Here is a 19,375-nt window from a genome sequence, read left to right as displayed (position 1 = left end):
TCTCCTAACGCATGCCATTACAGCCAAACGACTCCCCAAAGCGGGAAAAAAAGATTAATTTAACAGAAATTTATTTAAATGTCCTTCCATCCAAGTTTTTTTAATCCTTTATCTCTATTTTTTGCATTTTCCTACTGAATTATTGTCGTTAGCAATACCCTAAAATGAAAATAAATCGAATGTTAAATGAAAGCAATAAAATGAATTCAAAGAGGAAAAAAAAAAGAATTAACATTCATTCAGCATGCTGAATATGAAATTTATTTCCTTTTAGAAAATTGAAAAACTTTAAGGGAAGTATAATGATGAAAATATTTAAATTTTTCCGTCTGTTTGGTCTCTTAATAGTTCAAAGATTGTGCCTGAGGGATTCTCTAATGTTGAATTCTTGTGTTTTTGTAGGCAAAGTATGGAATGTTCTTTAATTATGCCAAAAAATTGCTTTATTTTGTGTCTTTTTGATGCTTATTGTACGCAAGAGTTGAATACAAGGAAGTTGAAAGCCCCTCAAAGTTCAAAAATATTTAAATTTGAAATGTTCGTTAGAATTTAAAAATTCAATAGCTGTTTTAAAATGTCAATTTTTTAGCAGGAACTCACAAATACTGTACATAGCATGACAATACATACAAGCCATTTCCTCCATACCTAATTAAACAGCACTATCCTGCAGCAATACGGAAGCAACGCTGTTCATATCAGTTCAATTGTAAGCGGAAGTTCAAAATCATTAATAATTATAATCATGACCAGAATAATTACTGTGTGGCACTTTATACCAAAAGTAATTAACTTAACAGACAGACTTTTTATCAAATGACAAGACAAAAGTTTTCATTCTTGTGTTCTATTTGTGTAAATCACACAAAAAAAAAAAAATAATAATGATCAATTTAAAATTCATGAAGTGAAAGGCATTGAGGGTAAATAGAACTAAACTGAAAGAAGCTTAAGGACTTTTTTTTAAAACAAGAATTATTTAATGGAAAGAAAGAGGAGAAAACAAAGTTAGAAAAGCACAAATTGATTAAATTTTCTTTCCTTGCTATTCCTTTCGTATAGCTTTCATTACTTAAAAGCATCTTCGATGTAATCCCTATGTACAGCATTCATTATGAAAGTCTGTGACATAATTACAAAAAATTATCAAAATGCCCACGCTCAATTAACTTTTTTATTGTTTTTTATTTAATATACAGACACAAAAAAGACACTAAATTTATGGATGTTGTAAGCCAAATGTTACAAAAATCAAGGGAATATTGTTGAGTCTCTTTCTACCATTCTATGATCCCCGGGATGTATTTATCAATCAAGCTCTGATAGTATGGCCAGAGAGCATCTAGGTCAGGAATGATGGAAGATTTTGTGTATAAATCATATCGACTGTAAATAAAGGAAGTTGTAAAATTATTTATTGATGGGTGTGGAATGAAGGATGGAGTTATGGCTGTAATGTACTGTCGATCTATTTTATTAGGGCATTCGCTTATGATTAAGGTTTTCAAACCCGGAATCAAAAATTTACTGAATCCCAAGATTCCATACGGTCCATAATGCTCCCAGAAGGCACAAACCATAGAAATGGTCAAAAATCCAGCTCAAAACCGACTTATCTCTAACCTGATGACAGATTTTCACAAATCCATCCCCAAGCTAAAGTCACTTTAGTCTGTGACCGGATTTGCAACATTTTCATCGTGTAACTTCCGGAGCTTATGTTACACAAAACTAGTTTCACAATGAATAATCTCATCCCACACCCAAAAGTTTCCACACCACATCCACAACTATATCAACAGCATCATCTACACCACCTTGAAAATTCCCACAATTATGAAGCACTTTTCAACAGCATTAAACTCTTTAACCACTAATATAATGATAAAGCACCCCATGCCACCCTCTAAAACTCCTTTAGTTCTCAACTTTAAATTTATTAGCTCCTAAATACATCCAATAAAGAAAACGCGAAGCTTAAAAAGCTTAAGGAAAGACAACTTGATGCTGTATCATGCAATCTACTCCTCGAGACAATATGAATTTTAGAAGTGCTAGATAATTTTTATTTTTAGCTGCAGCACTTGCACTTCATTGAGGAAAGAATGAATGAAAATTGAATTGTGAAAAAAGAAACTTACTTGAATCTTAAAACCCATTGTTTAGTTTCGTTGTCTTCGGGTATCATTAAATGTTCATAGTCATTGGATGTATGCCATGGATAGAATGAATGATAACGAATGATATTGAGTGCTTGTTCAGGCAATGTTGAATTGTTATGTTTTAAAACTCGATACATATATTCATCATGTCCCCAACTCATCATTATGTTTTCAAGTCCAATATTTGGACTATACATGCCATATTTTGTATTATATTTTGGATTATATCCATCGGGATTTTCGTTAAAGCTCTCATCACGATAGACAATATTATCCGTCCATTTACATCCGACAACAAATGTATCGCCAACAACAGCCCATTGTGGTTCACCATAAAATGCCATAATCTTTCCAAGATCATGAATCAATCCAGTCAAATGCAGCCAGTCGTATTCAGGAAATTCTACACGTGCTCGCTCAGCTGTTTGAAATGCATGAATGATATTTGGTAAATCATTGTCCGGGTCACTTTCATCGACTAAATCGTTGAGCTTTTCTAAAGCTTCTCGTACTGTCATGTTTGCATGATCGAATTTCAACCAATTTTCATGGCACTCTGTGTGTCAAGAATAATAAAATGTATTAATGTTGGGCATGGAATTTGGGGCTTTATTTTGTGCTTTAATTTATGTTGAAAATGGGAAAAATTTTAACGGCTTTTTGGAATTTGAATTTTTAACCGCTTTTTGAAATTTGAATTTGAACTTTGAAGGGAGTGAAAGTATGAAAAATTAAATTTCAAAAAGCCGTTAGAAATTTAAGTTAGAATTTTCTGTTGATTGAAATTTAAATTTTGATATTTTCACACCCTTGAAATCCAAATTTCGTTGGATTTTCATATTTTCACACCCTTCAAAATTCAAATTTCAAATGTTCGTTACTAAGCCAATAATGAAAACAATACTCAATAACGCGGTTAGAACAAATCCACATTATCGACATCTTTATTTGTTATTAAACTTTCGAATCTGTTGACGCAAATAATGACGCCTTTATTTAAAGAGCTTCATGTTTATATTTATTTTTGAAAAATCGAAGAGATTAAATATGAATGAGACAACAACAACAACAACAAAACTTCATTGATATGCTCTTCCATTCGAGTATATTATTAAAACTTTTATAGAAAATGAGGGTATGCTGGAAAAAAAAAACTTTTTTTCTTATGACATAAATCTGATTTTTGTCATATAAATTTTTATAGTTCATATCTCATATATATACTTCATAAACTCCCATAAATTAAGCACATATTCTATTTAATTTATACTCACTCTTAACGAAATCAACTGTCTGATTTTTATGCATTAATCTGTAAGTATATCGCACTTGTTCCTTTAATGGATCATTTTCGTCTATCGTATAGTCTCGAAACTTTGATATATTTTTTTGTGCAAAATCTGGCTCCGGTCTAGATAAATTAAATAGGATTTATTAGGAGGCTTTTGATATTTAACTTTGCAGACGATTTGAACGCTTTTTTGGGTGAAGTCTTAATTGGACATTCACATCTATTGAAGCTCTGATTACAGTTTTTATTGACTTTGTCGTTTTCGTTCATTTTAAACGTTGAAATTCAATTTTTTTTCTGATTTTGATCTTGAAGTTCAAATTTAATCGACCTTTGAATTTCGAATTCAAAACTTGACGACTTTAAGCTTCAAGTTCAAAATTTGACAACTTTTGAGGTTCAAGTTCAAAACTTGACAATTTTTGAGTTTCAAGTTCAAAATTTGACAACTTTTGAGCTCTAAATTCAAATTTTGAATTTAAAAGCTTTTAGTTTAAATTGAACCGACTTTTGAACTTAAAATTTAAATCTTTAACTTTTGAATTCGAAATTAATTTTGAAATTTATCGAAGTCACAAAATTAAAACTCACAATTCTCAAACGACAAAATGAATAATAATCACAACATTAAAATTCACAAATTTACGTTCAAAATAGACCGAGAATCCTTATAAAGAGATGGAAAATTTTTAATCCTACCTTAGTAATTCTGAGGGATCTATCACTTTTGGGTGCTGTAATGAAATACGATTTACGAGAATTTTAATTTCTAAGTCTTCATAATTCCCCCAAAATTTATTGGGCTAATTACTTTTTATATTTATTTCATTGAAGAACTTCAAAAAAATTATTATTAATTTAATTCACTTACTTCCTTCACAATTAATCTCATGTTGATGAAGGTCTTTAAAATCTTAAATAAATTTTCACTTTAAGTATATTCAGTTCTGTCTCCTTCCACAATTTAATTCACACTGACTTAGATGTAGATTTAATGTCATGATTTTTATATGTTCTCAGCTCATCACAGCTTGTTAGATTAAAAATATTTATATATTTTTGAGACATTATCAAGCCCCCAAGTCTATCTTTATATTGACACTTGATCCTTTCGGAAGTGCAGCGTAAAAGTGTTGACGATTAAGTCGATAACTTGAAACTTTCCATTTGACTCACGTGCCGTAGCATTTTGTGAACTGATAATTAATGCTTATCAAACTACAACTAAATGTTCAGAGAATCTTGGTTATTGTTGACTTATACTGGTTATATCAGCTGTGTGGAAATAAAGGAGGAAGGCTTTTTGGGGGTTGATTGTACATGATGGAACTTCAAGTTGACTAAGATTTGGAAGAAGGATTGCAGTAGGATGAAGCTGATATGACTTAATTGCAAGTTTTATGCAAAATACTTGTTGAGGTTAAGGCCTGCTAGGTTAGGTTTAGTTGATGTTATGAGATTGATAGGGCAACAGTATAGGATTTTGCTTTAAAGGTGCGCACTTAGGGGAAAATTGTCAAAACCATGGAAATAGAATTGATCAGAATAATCAAAATTGAATGAATAAGTTCTGCAAAAACCTTTTTGAGACGAAATCCTTCAATTTTACGTTCATTCAAAAATACCATAAGGTAGTATCAAAGTAAAAGGATTTTCCTTCCTGGTTAATACAAAAAGTTTTGGAGAATCCAGTATTCAATCTTTTGATGGTCTTAATTTATGAATGATCCCTAAATTAGAATAACAAAGCTTTATTTATTATTTATTTGCTTCAAAACAAACAAATTAAAATTTTTTCAGCTGGAATGACATTAATTATGCTCCGTAATCAACCAAAGTAAATAATAAGCGTGTGCGTAGTTATTTTTGGAATTTTTCATTTTTAATCTTAGCCTTATTTTTAAATTTTGGGGTGTATCCCGAGGGCAAAGTAATAAATTCATAAAATCTGAAGCTAGCAAACAATCAAAATAGGCTTAAAATTCAATTTGTTGCTGAAATACTCAATATATATTCGGATTTTATGATTTGAAAACTGATTTAATTTTTTCAATTTTATGCATCTGCATGGACAGACTTTCCATCACATGATAAACGAATTATTTTGATTAAAGGATTATAAAAAATAAAATTGTTGAGTTTCACTTTGTGTGTTCCAGACGATTGCATATTCATACATAAAAAAAAATTGTTCATCATATCCACATATGTACACAAAAAACTTTTTCTGCAGATTAATTTATTAAAGTTTGTCTAATGTTTCTTTCAGTATGAGCAGCAACAACACAAAAAGTACACATCCCAGAAGAACCATAATTAAGCAAGTTGTAATGTGTCATGGGATATTTTATGGATAACAAAAGTTATACTGCAAATTTTTTAATGTGTAAAGCAGTGCAAAGGTGAAAAAAAAGTTTTTCAATTTAGAATTGAGTTGTTAAAAGTTCCATGAAAGGAACAATTATCAGAAAAATAAATGAAAATTTAACGATTTTTCAAAATTTGAAAATTTAACGATTTTCAATCAATTGAATTTTAGGTGCAATAACATTAAATTTTGAAAATTTGAAAAAACGACATATTAAAATTTGAAAATCCAACGCTTCCAGAAAATTGAACTTTATGTTCAAAAAGTTTCAAAATTTTGAAAAGTCGTTAAAGTTCAAATTTAAAAAAGTAATCACAATTCAAACTTCAAAAAGTCGTTAAAATTCAAACTTTAAAAACTCGTTAAAACTCAAATTCAAAAAGTATAAAATTTCAATTTGATAAAGTCGTTAAATGCTTAAAAGTTCTAAGTATAACCACTCAAATCTCTAATGCACTTTCTCATTTCCATAAAATCATAAAAAAATAAAGTCATCTAAAGTCTTTTCAAATAAATTTACAACTTTTTTGCATATAATTTACGACAATGAGATTATTTACCGTTAAAAGCATGTGAATGTCAAAAAGGTTCATATTTTATTATAAGTTAATCAACTTTTAAGGAAAAAGAGGAATGAATATTATGTGAGATTAATTTTTTTGTATGCAAGCTACTAGAAAATTTGTTTTGACTGTTGACGAGATAGATGCAGCACGTGGAATAAAAATAGTGTCTGTACGTACTGAAATTTATGATAATTTATCAGTTTTTCTTCTTTGCACTTTTATGACAAGCTATCAACATAAATGCTTAAATCATTTTGTGTCAACATCATAAAAATTTATATTTCCTGTTTATGCTTTATTTTCCAGCATTAGATGTACTGTAAATAAGCTGAAATATGCTTTGATAACATAAAAATTTCAACTACTTTTTTTATCCTTTGAAAAAAAATTTATTTTCTCTTTTCTTATATTTAAACAGAATAAGATTCACAGACCAAAACAAATCTACCATCTCTTTGAGTGCTTATATCGTCCTGGTGATCTGCTTCTACTTCTACTTCTTCGATATTTCCTTTTCCTGTGTGACTTTTTCTTTGAACGTTTCCTTTTTGGCGATGAATCGCTGCTTCTTGACGACGACGACCTTGACCGTGAACGAGATGTTGATCTGGAGCTTCGAGATGATGAGTTTTTTCTGTGAAAATATAAGAAAATTAATAAATGTTTGTAAAGTTCAAAAATATTTAACGGTCATTTCAGATTTGAAATTCAACTTCAAAATTTGAATTTCAAAAAAGAACCGTTAAAAGTAATGAAGCAATAAAATTCATACCTAGATCGAGATTTCTCCGACATTGTTGACGATTTAACAGACGCAGAATCATTTGAATCCTCACCACATTGCGTGAGATTTATGACATCATCCTCCCTTTTACTTCCACCATTTGAACTGCCATTAGATCCTAAATGATTAAAGAATGTTTAGAATAAAAATTATGGAAGCTTTTGTGTGAGGCAAGTAGCAAGTAGCATAAAAAGGGTCTATACTATAGACTATCCTCATACCTTTAATTTGATTGATGAACATCATTGCTTTCTTTTTCCGTTCAATTTGCAACATTTTTTCCTTCGGCAACATTCCCATTTTTGCTCGTGCTGCATTTAATAATTTATCATTTAGTCTTTCCTTTGCAAGCTTCTCCTCACGTTCTGTGGCTATAATATCAACTTGTCGTTCGAGTTCTTCTTCGATGCTAGTCGTTATTCGTGGTGGACTTGGCGTTTGAGGAATATTATGACAATTCTCTTTACTTTCATCGTCGCTATTTGCCATACTCGTTGACTTTAATGGCGGTCGTTCTTCCTTTGTCTTTATCGAAAATGATACAGGCGCTGGCGGGGGTTTTGGAAGAACAATTTCCACTTTTTTAGGCGCTTCAATGACTTTTGTGCTTGATGCTGTTTGAGGCACTATATTAATGCTGTTACATGGCTGAAAACTCTTTACTTTCATTTTATAATATAAATTATATTCATTATTTTCATGAAGGAACTGAAATCTTGGATCTTGTTTAAAAATCAATTTCTGTTCAAATTCAGGTCCATTTTTGGCAACATATGTTGCTGTTTTATCGATTACAATTTGAATTTCTGATGGCGGTATTGGACCTTTATATTCTTCGGCTTCGTCCTCTTCATGATCCGTTTCACTTTCGGAATTGTAACTAGCAACGAGACTTAAAGATCCCCCGATTATTTTTGATGGATCTGAATTTGTTACAATTTGTTTCCTTTTCTCTTCTTCTTCTTGCTTCCTTTCCAATTCTGATATTGGAGCTTTTGTTATTTTACTAATGAGTTGTGTATAAGCACAATCCGCAGATGGTTTGAACTGCATTTTTGGTATAATTATTGTCGATGTCGTTGCCACTTCCTCGTTTTCATATTTTGAATCATTTGTATTTGAATTATCATCCATGCTATTCTCATTAATTTTACTATTCTGCCATACATACGTATTATTTTTTATCATTGATAATATGTGCTTATAATATGCATTATACTGTCCATTATGATTGAGAAATTCAAATTGTGGATTTGATGATTGTTTTGTCTTTAAAAGAATTTCCATTTGTGGACCTTGTGATGATATAAATTTGGCAGTCTTTTCGATGATTTGGTTCAATTTAACAGTATTTGGATATTCCATGTCAGTTGGTAAATTAAGATTCTCGCCTGGTATGAATGGTGTATCATCACTTTCCTCATTTTCCTCTTGTGTCACGTCCGCCGACTCTTTTGGACCAATTTCCTTAACTTCATCATAACTGAATTCTACTTGATTATATCCTGCAATTGTCTGTCGTTTTTCCAGTTCCTCTGTTAAAATTTACAACACCAAGGTATTAGCATATGAATTGTAATTGAATTAATTAAGCACTTACCCTTATACATTTCCTCTTCAACTTCATTTTTATAGAGACTATAATATCGTTCCTCTTCAGCCAAAAGTTCCGCTTGTTGTTCCGCAGGAGGTAATCCATCCAATCGATTGATATAACTGTTTGATGATGATTCATATGGTGTTATTTCGGATAATGTTGCTCGTACGTCATATCTAGTCATGAAAATTGAAAGAAATCGAGAGAACAAGAAAAATGCATTAATTATTGTGGAAATGGAATGGATATTAAGTCTGAATTTCAGTTATCATTCAGAATAATTGGCATATTAGAAGAAAAGATGGATCGATGAATTAATCCAAATTTTCATCAATGCACCACTGGATCTATATTATCATAAAAATCAATTAACATATGTAATAGAAAATATATATAAAATGGAACATCGCAATAATTACCATCTATACCAACCATTTTTATCATCATCGCTACTCATCATTCAAAGCATCTAAAGAATGAGAAATCTTATATTGGCCCAGTCTTCCAAAAATTTTAATATTTTTTTCAAATTTTCTTTTTTTATTTATTTAATTAATTGGAAAGACATATGGGATAGGCACATATTCGAACAGGACGACGATAACGTGATGAACACGTTTAATAAATATAAATGAATGTTTTTTATATTAAGAATTCGTGGATTTTTTTATGTAGGATGTTTTGTGTTGCTGCAAAATCTAAATCTATTTAGTTCATTAGTTCACAATAAGTGTTTCTACGGTATGAAATGTACAATAATAAATCATTAATATGTACATGACACTGCGTAGAAGCGAAATATAAGTCTTAAAATCGAGAACATACAGAATAATACAAGTAGATAAAAATATATACCTAGAAATTGAATCTTTTGGTTCGTATGGTGCTGGTATTAAATGACTCTCTCTATCAAGCTCTAATGCCTTTTTGTCATCTCTATATAGTTTACAATGATAGCCAAATACCAAAAAATCAACCGATTTTGCAGTGTCGTATTTTGACTTGACTTTCAATATGCCACTTTTATGACTCATGTTTAACGCCTAAAATCACGATTTCCTTAACGTCCTCATCGATCTATGTGTAGTACTGTGTCTTGTTGACAAGCTTATTGCCGTTTATAGCCGGAATTTCTATTTTAATTGACTAAATTCTTAAATTATTCTCGTCTATTTACGATTTTTATAGCAAATTTTTTCACATTAAGTATAAAAGTTCAATGAAGACTGGATGGCTAAAGCGCTTCGGTCATTTTTAGGTTAGAATTTCTGAAATTTATATATTTCGCAGCTGATTAATAAATTTTAGTCTTTTTTAATCCAAAACATTTCCTTAATTAATCATGACAGTCAGACAAAATAAGTAAAAATAATCAAATTTCAACAAATATAAGCTAACTGATTTAACGGTAAAATGAGATTCAAATTTACAGTTATTCAAAGGTAAAACCCTGAAAATTTCAAAATTCAAAAATTCGTTGTATTCACTTGACAATTTTAATAAATTTAATTTTTATTTTCCATCCATTTATCGACAAAAATCAATCAATATTTTTTTAATACTTTTACATGAATTTATTTGATTGTGTGTATTTGCTAATTGAATGTGAGATAGGAGAATATTTAAAAAAATAAAACTAAATCTGTATCCTTAAATTAAAAAGAAATTTCTGATAATTGTTCTGTATGATATAATTAATTAAATTAAATTAAGTTTCACATGTCAATGGTTCATTTGACTCTTCCTTTTTCGTAGCCGTTCCATTTTCCTCTTTTTTCTCAGTTTGGTTTGATGTCTCGGACGACTTTTCTTCTGACGAGTTCTTTTCCTCTTTAACTCCGTCTATTTCAGCTTTTCCATCTGTTTTCTGCTTCTTTCTTGGATTTTTAAATGATTCACGGTTCTTACGGCCATCACCTTGGGGACCTTCATCCTCTGAATCTGAGAATTCATTATCTCCCATTATGCGTTTATCTTTAATTGACTGTGGCAAGCGTTCATCCTTATTATCATCATCTTCGGCCGCGCCATCCTGATCATCAATATCCATTTTAATTCCATCCTCTGGAATTGGTTGAACTTGAACACCAGGTGCATGCGGAAGCATACGAAGATTCTCAAATAATCGTGACTTTACTTTATCCAAATAGTCGGTTGTGTTGAGATTCGTCATATTTGATGGTGAAATGTGGAGCTTAAAATCTGGACCAAAATACTCAAAGTAGTCATTGTAGGGCAGTTCGTTTGCAATTTCAACGCCTAATGCGACTGATGTTTCGTATGTCCAACATCTTGATACATTTCTTATCGTATAGCCTCCACCTCCTGTAAATTTATTGCGAATTTAGTTAAATGAATTAATTAAAAACTCAATTTTGGATCTTACCTAAAACCATGAATGGAAGGTTGTATTTCTTGACAAATTCGACACATTTTCCATGTCCTTTTACTGTGAGATTAAAACATCCAAGACGATCACCAGTTAGCGAATCAGCACCACACTGAAGAATGACGGCGGATGGCTGGAAAGTCTCCATAACTTTAGTCATAATTGGTACAAAGATCGACTCGTAGCTCTCATCATCCATTCCGTCTCTAAGTGGAACATTTACAGCATAATATTTGCCTTTGCCAGCTCCAATATCTCTTAGGTCACCTGTTCCTGGGAAATATTCACCATATTTATGGAAACTTGCAGTCATGACTCGATCAGTTGTGAAAAATGCCTCTTCTACGCCATCACCGTGATGGACATCAATATCGATGTATAGAACTCGCTGATGATATTTTAAAAGTTCCAAAATGCCAAGAACGATATCATTAACATAGCAGAAACCAGATGCTTCTGATTTTTTAGCATGATGAAGACCACCACCCCAATTAATGCAAATTTCTGCAGCTTGTTTGTTGAGTTTTACGGCTGATGCAACAGAACCGCCCGCTGAAAGTTGACAAAACTCATATAAGCCATCAAATACTGGACAATCCTCTCCGACATTAAAACGTTGCATCTGCTTGCTGTATTCATTCATATTATCAGGTCTTATTGATCGGAGGAATCTGATATATTCGTCCGAATGAAATTTAGTCATTTCATCTTGTGTTGCTTTATGTGGACGATAAATTTCCATTTTACGGTATAGACCATAATTTAATAGGAGATTATGTGTCATTCGTATACGGTGGGGTTTCATCGGATGTCCTTGTCCATAATAGTAGTTTCCAATATCACCTAGTATAATTAATAGATAAGAAAATATTATTGGTTATACTAAATTTAAATTTTTATCTTAACTATCTTCATATAACACTTTGGCGGCTTTATATTGTAAGCATTTCTACTGTACGGTCATCAACTAAGGTAAAGTGACGCGTCTCGACATTTCCAGTAAAAATTTGAAAATTGCAATTTTCACTTTTCATCACTATTTTCTAAGAAACTATCAATACTTTAATTAATTATAATACTTACTATCATAATAATAACAAACACGTTTCTTTGAATGCGGTACAGTCGTCATAATTAATTAAATTTGGCTCAATTTATGGGGAACCACACAAAACTTTGCTTAAGTTCAGAAAAATTACTTGAGTGCGATTAGCAATAAATTACGTTTAGAAAATAAAGTTCAAAATTAACGAATTTTAAAAATTTAAATCATAGTAAACACATTTGGAATGATCATTCGAAATACGACTTTTAAAGCACAATTTTCTGATCGCAAAAAATAATTAAAATCACGCTAATTAATAAAGACAGAAAGCAGAGAAGCCAAAAACATCGGCAACTGCACCACAGAAATAAAACTAGAATCGAGTGAATTATAAAATGTCATATAGTCAAAGTCTATCATTTCAAGAAGACGATGATTTCATTATTTCGCAATCATTTTCTCAATTTAACTTTCAAGACTTTACATTGCCGAGTCAATCGCAAGCTTCTCAGATAGATCATCATATTGGAAGTCAGGTAAAATGTGAATTAACTTATGAAATTCAAGAAAAAATAATGATGACGCATAATTGCGATAAAAAGAGAAAAGAAGGCACAAAATCTGTACATAATCAAAATGTATTATAACTCGTTATTGATTCCTTGTCTCAACTAATTAAATGTCTTTAATTTGTCCATTGGAAGTAACTGATTGTATTACAAAAGTGAAACAACCTGTGGCACGAAGTCAATTTATAGGAAACAAACCTATAAAAATTCGTTCCTTACATTTAGCCTTGAGTCAGCAAGTCTTATCATTATATTGCTTTATAGAAATTTTATAATACGTGCAATTTACTTATTTGTTTCTCATTTATTTTAGCTCAATGGCTTTGATAAGTTGGAACCGCCATCGCCAATAAGTACTAGCAGTAAGATTAATGCTATTACATCAGGCTTAAATGATTTGCAGTTTGAAGAAGAAGATGATGATCAAATATCATCAAAAGAATTATCCGCTCATAGTTGCCGTTATTGCGGAATATCTGAGCCATCGACTGTTGTGATGTGTAATATTTGCAAAAAGTGGTTCTGTAATGGACGTGGAAATACGTCTGGATCACATATTGTTCATCATTTAGTTCGCGCCAAACATCGTGAAGTTACGTTACACGAAGACGGACCACTTGGAAGTACTGTTCTTGAATGCTATTCTTGCGGTATACGCAATGTTTTCGTTTTGGGTTTTATTCCCGCGAAAGCTGATTCGGTCGTTGTACTTTTGTGTCGGTAAGTAGACGAAAGATAAGAAATGTTTTTGGTGACGTTAATCTTATTTTCCCACACTTTTGTATACTTTATAGACAACCGTGCGCATCGCAAAATTCATTAAAGGATATGAATTGGGATCAGGAAAATTGGAAACCATTAATTTCTGATCGTTGCTTCCTTCCATGGCTCGTTAAAATTCCAACTGAGCAGGAACAGCTTCGCGCACGTCAAGTAACTGCTGCCACGATTAACAAGCTTGAAGAATTATGGAAAGAAAATGTTGAAGCGTCAATTGCTGATTTAGAAAAGCCGGGAATTGACAAGGAACCGTCACAAGTACAGCTTAGATATGATGACGGATATCAATATCAAAATATTTTTGGTCCTCTTGTTAAACTCGAGGCTGATTATGATAAACGCTTAAAAGAGTCACAGACTCAAGAGGGAATTGAAGTTCGTTGGGATACAGGATTGAATAAGAAGACTATCGCATACTTTACGCTAGCCAAAATCGATTCAGACATGAAATTAATGCATGGCGACGAGTTACGTTTACGCTATGTTGGAGAATTGCATGAATCTTGGTCGGCTATTGGCCACGTCATTAAAGTGCCTGATAATTTTGGAGAGGATGTTGGATTGGAATTAAAGCATAGCTCAAATCCGCCAACTAAATGCACGAGTAATTTTGTTGTTGATTTCATATGGAAAGGAACTAGTTTTGATAGAATGCAACAGGCTTTAAGAAAGTTTGCTGTCGACGACAATTCGGTGTCGAACTTTATCTATTCGAGATTATTAGGTCATTCTGGTGCTGATGATGTAACCTTTAGGATTAATAATCCACCTAAGCACTTTTCAGCCCCTAACTTGCCTGATTTGAATCGTTCTCAAGTTTATGCTGTTAAACATGCCATCCAAAGACCATTGTCCTTAATTCAGGTAATTTTTAACGAACTTTTTGAATTTGAACTTTTAAAGATCAAAATTCAAATTACTTTTGAACTTTGATTTTCAAATTTTTGAAAACCGTTAAAATTATTAAATGTTTTATTAATTTTATAGGGTCCACCCGGAACTGGAAAGACCGTAACATCAGCAACGATTGTTTACCAATTGGTCAAAATCAATGGAGGTCCAGTTTTAGTTTGTGCACCAAGTAATACTGCAGTTGATCAACTGACTGAAAAGATTCATCGTACGAACTTAAAAGTCATTCGAGTATGTGCAAAATCACGTGAAGCTATTGACTCACCAGTTAGCTTTTTGGCATTGCACAATCAAATTCGTAATATGGAAACGAACAGTGAATTAAAGAAATTACAACAATTAAAAGACGAAACTGGAGAATTATCTTCAGGAGATGAGAAACGCTATCGTATGCTTAAAAAGCAAGCAGAAAAGGAACTGCTTGATGCTGCTGATGTGATTTGCTGTACTTGTGTTGGTGCTGGAGATCCAAGATTATCTCGTATTAAATTCAACTCAATCTTAATTGATGAATCTATGCAATCGACAGAACCAGAAGCGATGGTTCCAGTTGTACTCGGTGCACGTCAGTTAATTCTTGTTGGAGATCACTGTCAGCTTGGTAAGTTCCCTAAATTGTATGCAATTTTAAAATGATTAACTAAATAATATTAATTTTTACAGGCCCAGTCGTTATGTGCAAGAAAGCAGCAAAAGCTGGATTGTCTCAATCGCTTTTTGAACGTCTCGTTGTGTTAGGAATCAGACCATTCCGTCTAGAGGTTCAATATCGTATGCATCCTGAATTGTCGCAATTTCCATCGAATTTCTTCTATGAAGGTTCACTTCAGAATGGCGTTTGTGCCGAAGAGAGAAAATTACGTGTCGATTTTCCGTGGCCATCACCTGAATGTCCTATGTTTTTCCTTGTCACTCAAGGAGCTGAAGAAATTGCCGGAAGTGGAACGTCATATTTGAATCGAACGGAAGCGGCAAATGTTGAAAAAATCACAACAAGATTCTTAAAAGCTGGATTAAAACCTGAGCAGATTGGAATAATTACTCCATATGAAGGACAACGTGCTTATCTCGTTCAATATATGCAATATCAAGGAAGTCTACATAGTAAATTGTATCAAGAAATTGAAATTGCTTCTGTTGACGCTTTTCAAGGTCGTGAAAAGGATATTATTATCATGTCTTGTGTCCGATCAAATGAACATCAAGGAATTGGTTTCTTGAATGACCCAAGACGTCTCAATGTAGCACTAACGCGTGCAAAGTATGGAATCATTATTGTAGGGAATCCAAAAGTTTTGTCGAAACAGCAGTTGTGGAATAACTTGTTGAACTTTTATAAGGAAAAGAAAGTTCTTGTTGAAGGATCACTTAACAATTTGAAGGAATCAATGATACAGTTCGCAAAACCGAAGAAAATTGTCAATACATTTAATCCTGGACAACATTTCATGTCATCGACAATGTTTGATGCTAAAGAAGCAATGCCTCAACGTTCATTCTATGGCAATAACAGTAATAATGATAGAATGATGCCTGGAAATATGGGAATGAATAATACTTGGGGTATGGATATGTTCCGTGCACATGACTCAATATCATACATTTCACCAGATCGTGCACAAGCTGCATTACAAGGAATGGCAGTTCCCGTTGGTATGTTTATGAATATGACAAATAATATGCCGCCAAGATATTTCCAACAAGCGGCAATTCAACAAGCAGCCAAACAAAGTCGTGCTAAGAAAATGCCACCAAATCAAATCGGCAATGCCGGTGCATCGCAATCAAAAATGCGCGGACGTAATAGTCAACCCGGTCCATTAACGCAATCAATGAGTCAAAATATGATGAGTCAGCCAGGATTTAATGCTGACTTTTCACAAGGTGACTTTTTAGAATCACAAGGCGATGGCTTATTATCACAAGATTTCGCAAACAGTCAAGGTCCTGATAAATTTTATAGTAATTTCCAGTCGCAAAATTTTTGATGAACAGTTAATGATGATTGCAATATGAACCATATTGATTTAGAATGCAAATCAAAGCTGCGATAAACAAACACAATGGACATAAAGAGCATGAAAGATGGCAATTTAACATGTCATGAGACATCATCAACAATGATACTAAACATCAACAAACAAACAAAAAATTATGAAAAAATGAGGTGGGAAAATTTTTTACGAAGAACAGTTCACAATGACTCATCAAAAACTTAATACAAAAAATCAAAAATAATATCCAATTTGAATGATGTTGACGACAAATTCATTACAAATTAAATATGAAAAAAAAAGAATACAAAAAAAAAATTATAGAATATTGCATAAAAATCTCTCTTCCTTCGCGAACATTGAAATGGTCAGAAAAGAACTTTTTGGATGCCAAAAGTTACGACGATGAATTGTGACGACTGAAGGATATACACATTTGATGCGTGATTTTTTTAAAATACATCAGAAATAGCGACGTTAATAAAGTAAGAGCTCTTGGAGACTACTCATATGTTTGGAGTTTGAAGTGAGAGATAATCATTCATGATGAAACGAAAGTAAATAGAGAAAAAAATCTTCAATTCGCTGCAACAAATTTATTAAAAGAAAAGAACTTTTTTATTTTTTATTTTTTTTATTATTATTCCATCTTTAGTTTTGTTTCTTATTCAACTGAAAAAAAAAGTCTGTTATCAATTTTAACTTGTTTCAAAAAACGAAGAAAAAAAACAACAAAAATTTCACGAGTTTTCTTTTTTGGAAATAAATTTCATTTTCCTTTGCAAAATTTCAAATTTGTTGACTTTTAATAGTTTGCTGTTGTATGGTTTTCAAAATGATTGAAAACATTTGAAAGGTTTTAAATATATTTTGGACTTTTAAAACTTTTGCTGTTGTACAGTTTCAGAATAGTCTTTTTTGTTGTAAAACATTTGAAGGGTTTTCGTTATTATTTAGCTCTTTGGTGATTTGAAGCATTTAGAAAGTTTGATAAACTTTTGGTGTTGTGAGGTTTTAATGTGTTTTCTAAACATTTGAAGGGTTTTCAACAATTGTTTAACTGTTTAATGATTTGAAGCTTTTTGAAATCCTCCTGCTGTTGTGAGGTTTTAGGATATTTTTAAAATCTTTTTAAGTTTTTTGAAAAATTGGTTAAAAAAAATAGAAAAAATTTCAGGTCATGAAAAAATGACGAAAGGATTTCCCAAAAATTTTTTAAACATCATCAAAAGATTCGAACTCTTAACAGTATCAAATAATTGACACTTCTCTAATTTCATTTTTGATAATTATTTGCTTAATCATCTTCATAAATTTCATTTACAATTGCTATTTTCAATCTTAAAATTGATAGTTAATCTAAAATATTCTCAAATCCTCACATGTCCATCTGATTCCTTCCCATTCCAAAATTATCAAAAGCTTTTCATTTATTTCCTCTGTTTATTTTCTTTCTGTTCTCGTTTCAATAACATTATCATGTTCTATGTACGCATATATTTATTTAATTTAAAAATTCCAAGTGCTGTTTTCATTTCTATAAAAAAAAGCAGTGGATATATATCCATTCTTGACAGAGAGAAAGATAATTGGAAAAATCTTCTTTGAACTGGACCGAAAATATAAAGCGTATAAAGGGGTTGAAATTTGAAAGTATAGATAGGAGCTATGATGTTAAATATCAAAGGATGGATGGATAGGCTCGTTGTTCTACATATAATTGAAGGATGGTCAACGGAAATATTGGAATTTTTTTACAAATTTCGTTGCTTAGGTGGGGGTTGTTTATTGGTGACGTCTTAGGAAGGCTTTCGGGTATGTTGGGGATGGAAATGGAATTTTTCGGGAAATTTTGAGTCCTCAAACTCGCGCTGCCAACCCAAGTGGATATGTTGATATCTAGTTCAATCGTGATTTTGTCCTTTTGGGTAGCACGGACTTTAGCATAGCTTGTATGGTCGACTGGCTATTAATAGGTCAGTTAAGACAAAGTGGGTTCGATTCCCACTAACGACAGATATCTCCATCCATTACATCTGGTCAATTTAGAGTTTTCTAACCTAAAAATTCAAAAATTTGATGCAAATTTCCGTCAAAAAATTGAAAAATCACCTTGATTTCAATATGTAAATCAAAATTCTAATTACCCATCATTCACAAACAATCCCCTTTAGATCTATGTTGATAAAAAAAACATTCATAGACAATTTTTTTTTATCTCTCATTTTCCTTCTTATATGGTGCACGGCGCAAAAGATGGACGCAAGTATGAAAAGTTATATGTAAAATGAGAATGAATGGATAGAGAGGCTAGAGAGTAAGAGAGGAGGGGGGTAAAGAAAATTGGGTATATATGCAAAACAACGTCAAACAATAAATATTTAGATAGGAATTTTTTTTTTCCTCTCGGACTAAGGCGAATAAATCGATTCAACGTACGTACGTTGTACATACATATAATATATGAAAAAAAAAGAAGGAAGAAGAACAAAGATTAGATTCGAGTGTAGAATTTTTCATCATTTTTTGGGGCGAACCTTTCGTGAGATTTGAGTTTTTTTCATATATGAAAAAAATACTTTGCATATGTGTGTAAATATATGAGCCGGGCAGGCGAGCGTGGACATTTGGAGAGACTCTTTGAGAAAGAAAAAAAAATAAAATAATATCCAGCAGTGGTAGCTAATATTAATATTATTGTTGTTGTGCTCTTATTATTATTAATATTTTCTCGAATATATTGCATACATAAACATAAGGAAGAAAAAAATAAATTAACATTCACTTGTTATTCATGCAAATATATTCGAATGTTTTGGATATACACATGATTTTTCTCCATATCCACTGCTTTTGACTTGGGTTTTATGATTAAAATCATTTATTTTGGTCAAATTTTATTCTTTAGCTTGGATTTT

The 19,375-nt window shown here is 31.8% G+C and overlaps 4 protein-coding genes and 1 long non-coding RNA gene across 6 annotated transcripts; 2 read left to right on the top strand and 3 right to left on the bottom strand.

The window, feature by feature from the left end:
* Nucleotides 1-1,165: 1,165 nt before the first annotated feature.
* On the bottom strand, nucleotides 1,166-4,571 carry LOC139088870 (inositol oxygenase-like). Its single transcript, XM_070638192.1, has 5 exons — nucleotides 4,325-4,571; nucleotides 4,153-4,187; nucleotides 3,437-3,573; nucleotides 2,142-2,718; nucleotides 1,166-1,386 (listed from the first exon to the last, which is right to left on the bottom strand). The coding sequence occupies exons 1-5, from the start codon at nucleotides 4,343-4,345 to the stop codon at nucleotides 1,278-1,280; spliced, it is 879 nt and encodes a 292-aa protein (XP_070494293.1). The 5' UTR covers nucleotides 4,346-4,571; the 3' UTR covers nucleotides 1,166-1,277.
* An 807-nt stretch (nucleotides 4,572-5,378) lies between these two features.
* Nucleotides 5,379-7,139, top strand: LOC139088850 (uncharacterized). The gene is made up of 3 exons (XR_011544256.1): nucleotides 5,379-5,662; nucleotides 5,723-5,855; nucleotides 6,806-7,139. It is a non-coding gene; the product is annotated as an uncharacterized lncRNA (long non-coding RNA).
* Nucleotides 6,753-9,981, bottom strand: LOC139088849 (protein suppressor of white apricot-like). 2 transcript variants are annotated; one of them, XM_070638162.1, is made up of 5 exons: nucleotides 9,624-9,981; nucleotides 8,772-8,944; nucleotides 7,393-8,706; nucleotides 7,160-7,289; nucleotides 6,753-7,021 (listed from the first exon to the last, which is right to left on the bottom strand). In XM_070638162.1, exons 1-5 carry the CDS (start codon nucleotides 9,800-9,802, stop codon nucleotides 6,832-6,834), a joined length of 1,986 nt encoding a protein of 661 aa, XP_070494263.1. In that variant the 5' UTR covers nucleotides 9,803-9,981; the 3' UTR covers nucleotides 6,753-6,831. The 2 variants fall into 2 exon arrangements, with proteins under 2 accessions (XP_070494263.1, XP_070494264.1); XM_070638163.1 differs by lacking the exon at nucleotides 9,624-9,981 and adding an exon at nucleotides 9,188-9,486.
* A 338-nt stretch (nucleotides 9,982-10,319) lies between these two features.
* On the bottom strand, nucleotides 10,320-12,377 carry HDAC1 (histone deacetylase 1). Its single transcript, XM_070638146.1, has 3 exons — nucleotides 12,241-12,377; nucleotides 11,155-12,000; nucleotides 10,320-11,093 (listed from the first exon to the last, which is right to left on the bottom strand). The coding sequence occupies exons 1-3, from the start codon at nucleotides 12,287-12,289 to the stop codon at nucleotides 10,477-10,479; spliced, it is 1,512 nt and encodes a 503-aa protein (XP_070494247.1). The 5' UTR covers nucleotides 12,290-12,377; the 3' UTR covers nucleotides 10,320-10,476.
* Nucleotides 12,378-12,442: 65 nt separating this feature from the next.
* Upf1 (Upf1 RNA helicase) lies at nucleotides 12,443-17,251 on the top strand. Its single transcript, XM_070638142.1, has 5 exons — nucleotides 12,443-12,738; nucleotides 13,085-13,491; nucleotides 13,566-14,415; nucleotides 14,539-15,064; nucleotides 15,127-17,251. Exons 1-5 carry the CDS (start codon nucleotides 12,598-12,600, stop codon nucleotides 16,449-16,451), a joined length of 3,249 nt encoding a protein of 1,082 aa, XP_070494243.1. The 5' UTR covers nucleotides 12,443-12,597; the 3' UTR covers nucleotides 16,452-17,251.
* The last annotated feature ends 2,124 nt before the right edge of the window (nucleotides 17,252-19,375 follow it).

This window comes from Chironomus tepperi, unplaced genomic scaffold (genome assembly GCF_022539635.2).
Source record: "Chironomus tepperi strain 1889 unplaced genomic scaffold, CSIRO-AGI_Ctep_v1 contig_171, whole genome shotgun sequence".
Taxonomy (NCBI): Eukaryota; Metazoa; Arthropoda; class Insecta; order Diptera; family Chironomidae; genus Chironomus; species Chironomus tepperi.
Note: the sequence above shows the minus strand (reverse complement) of the source record. Positions and strands in the feature narration are given on the sequence as shown.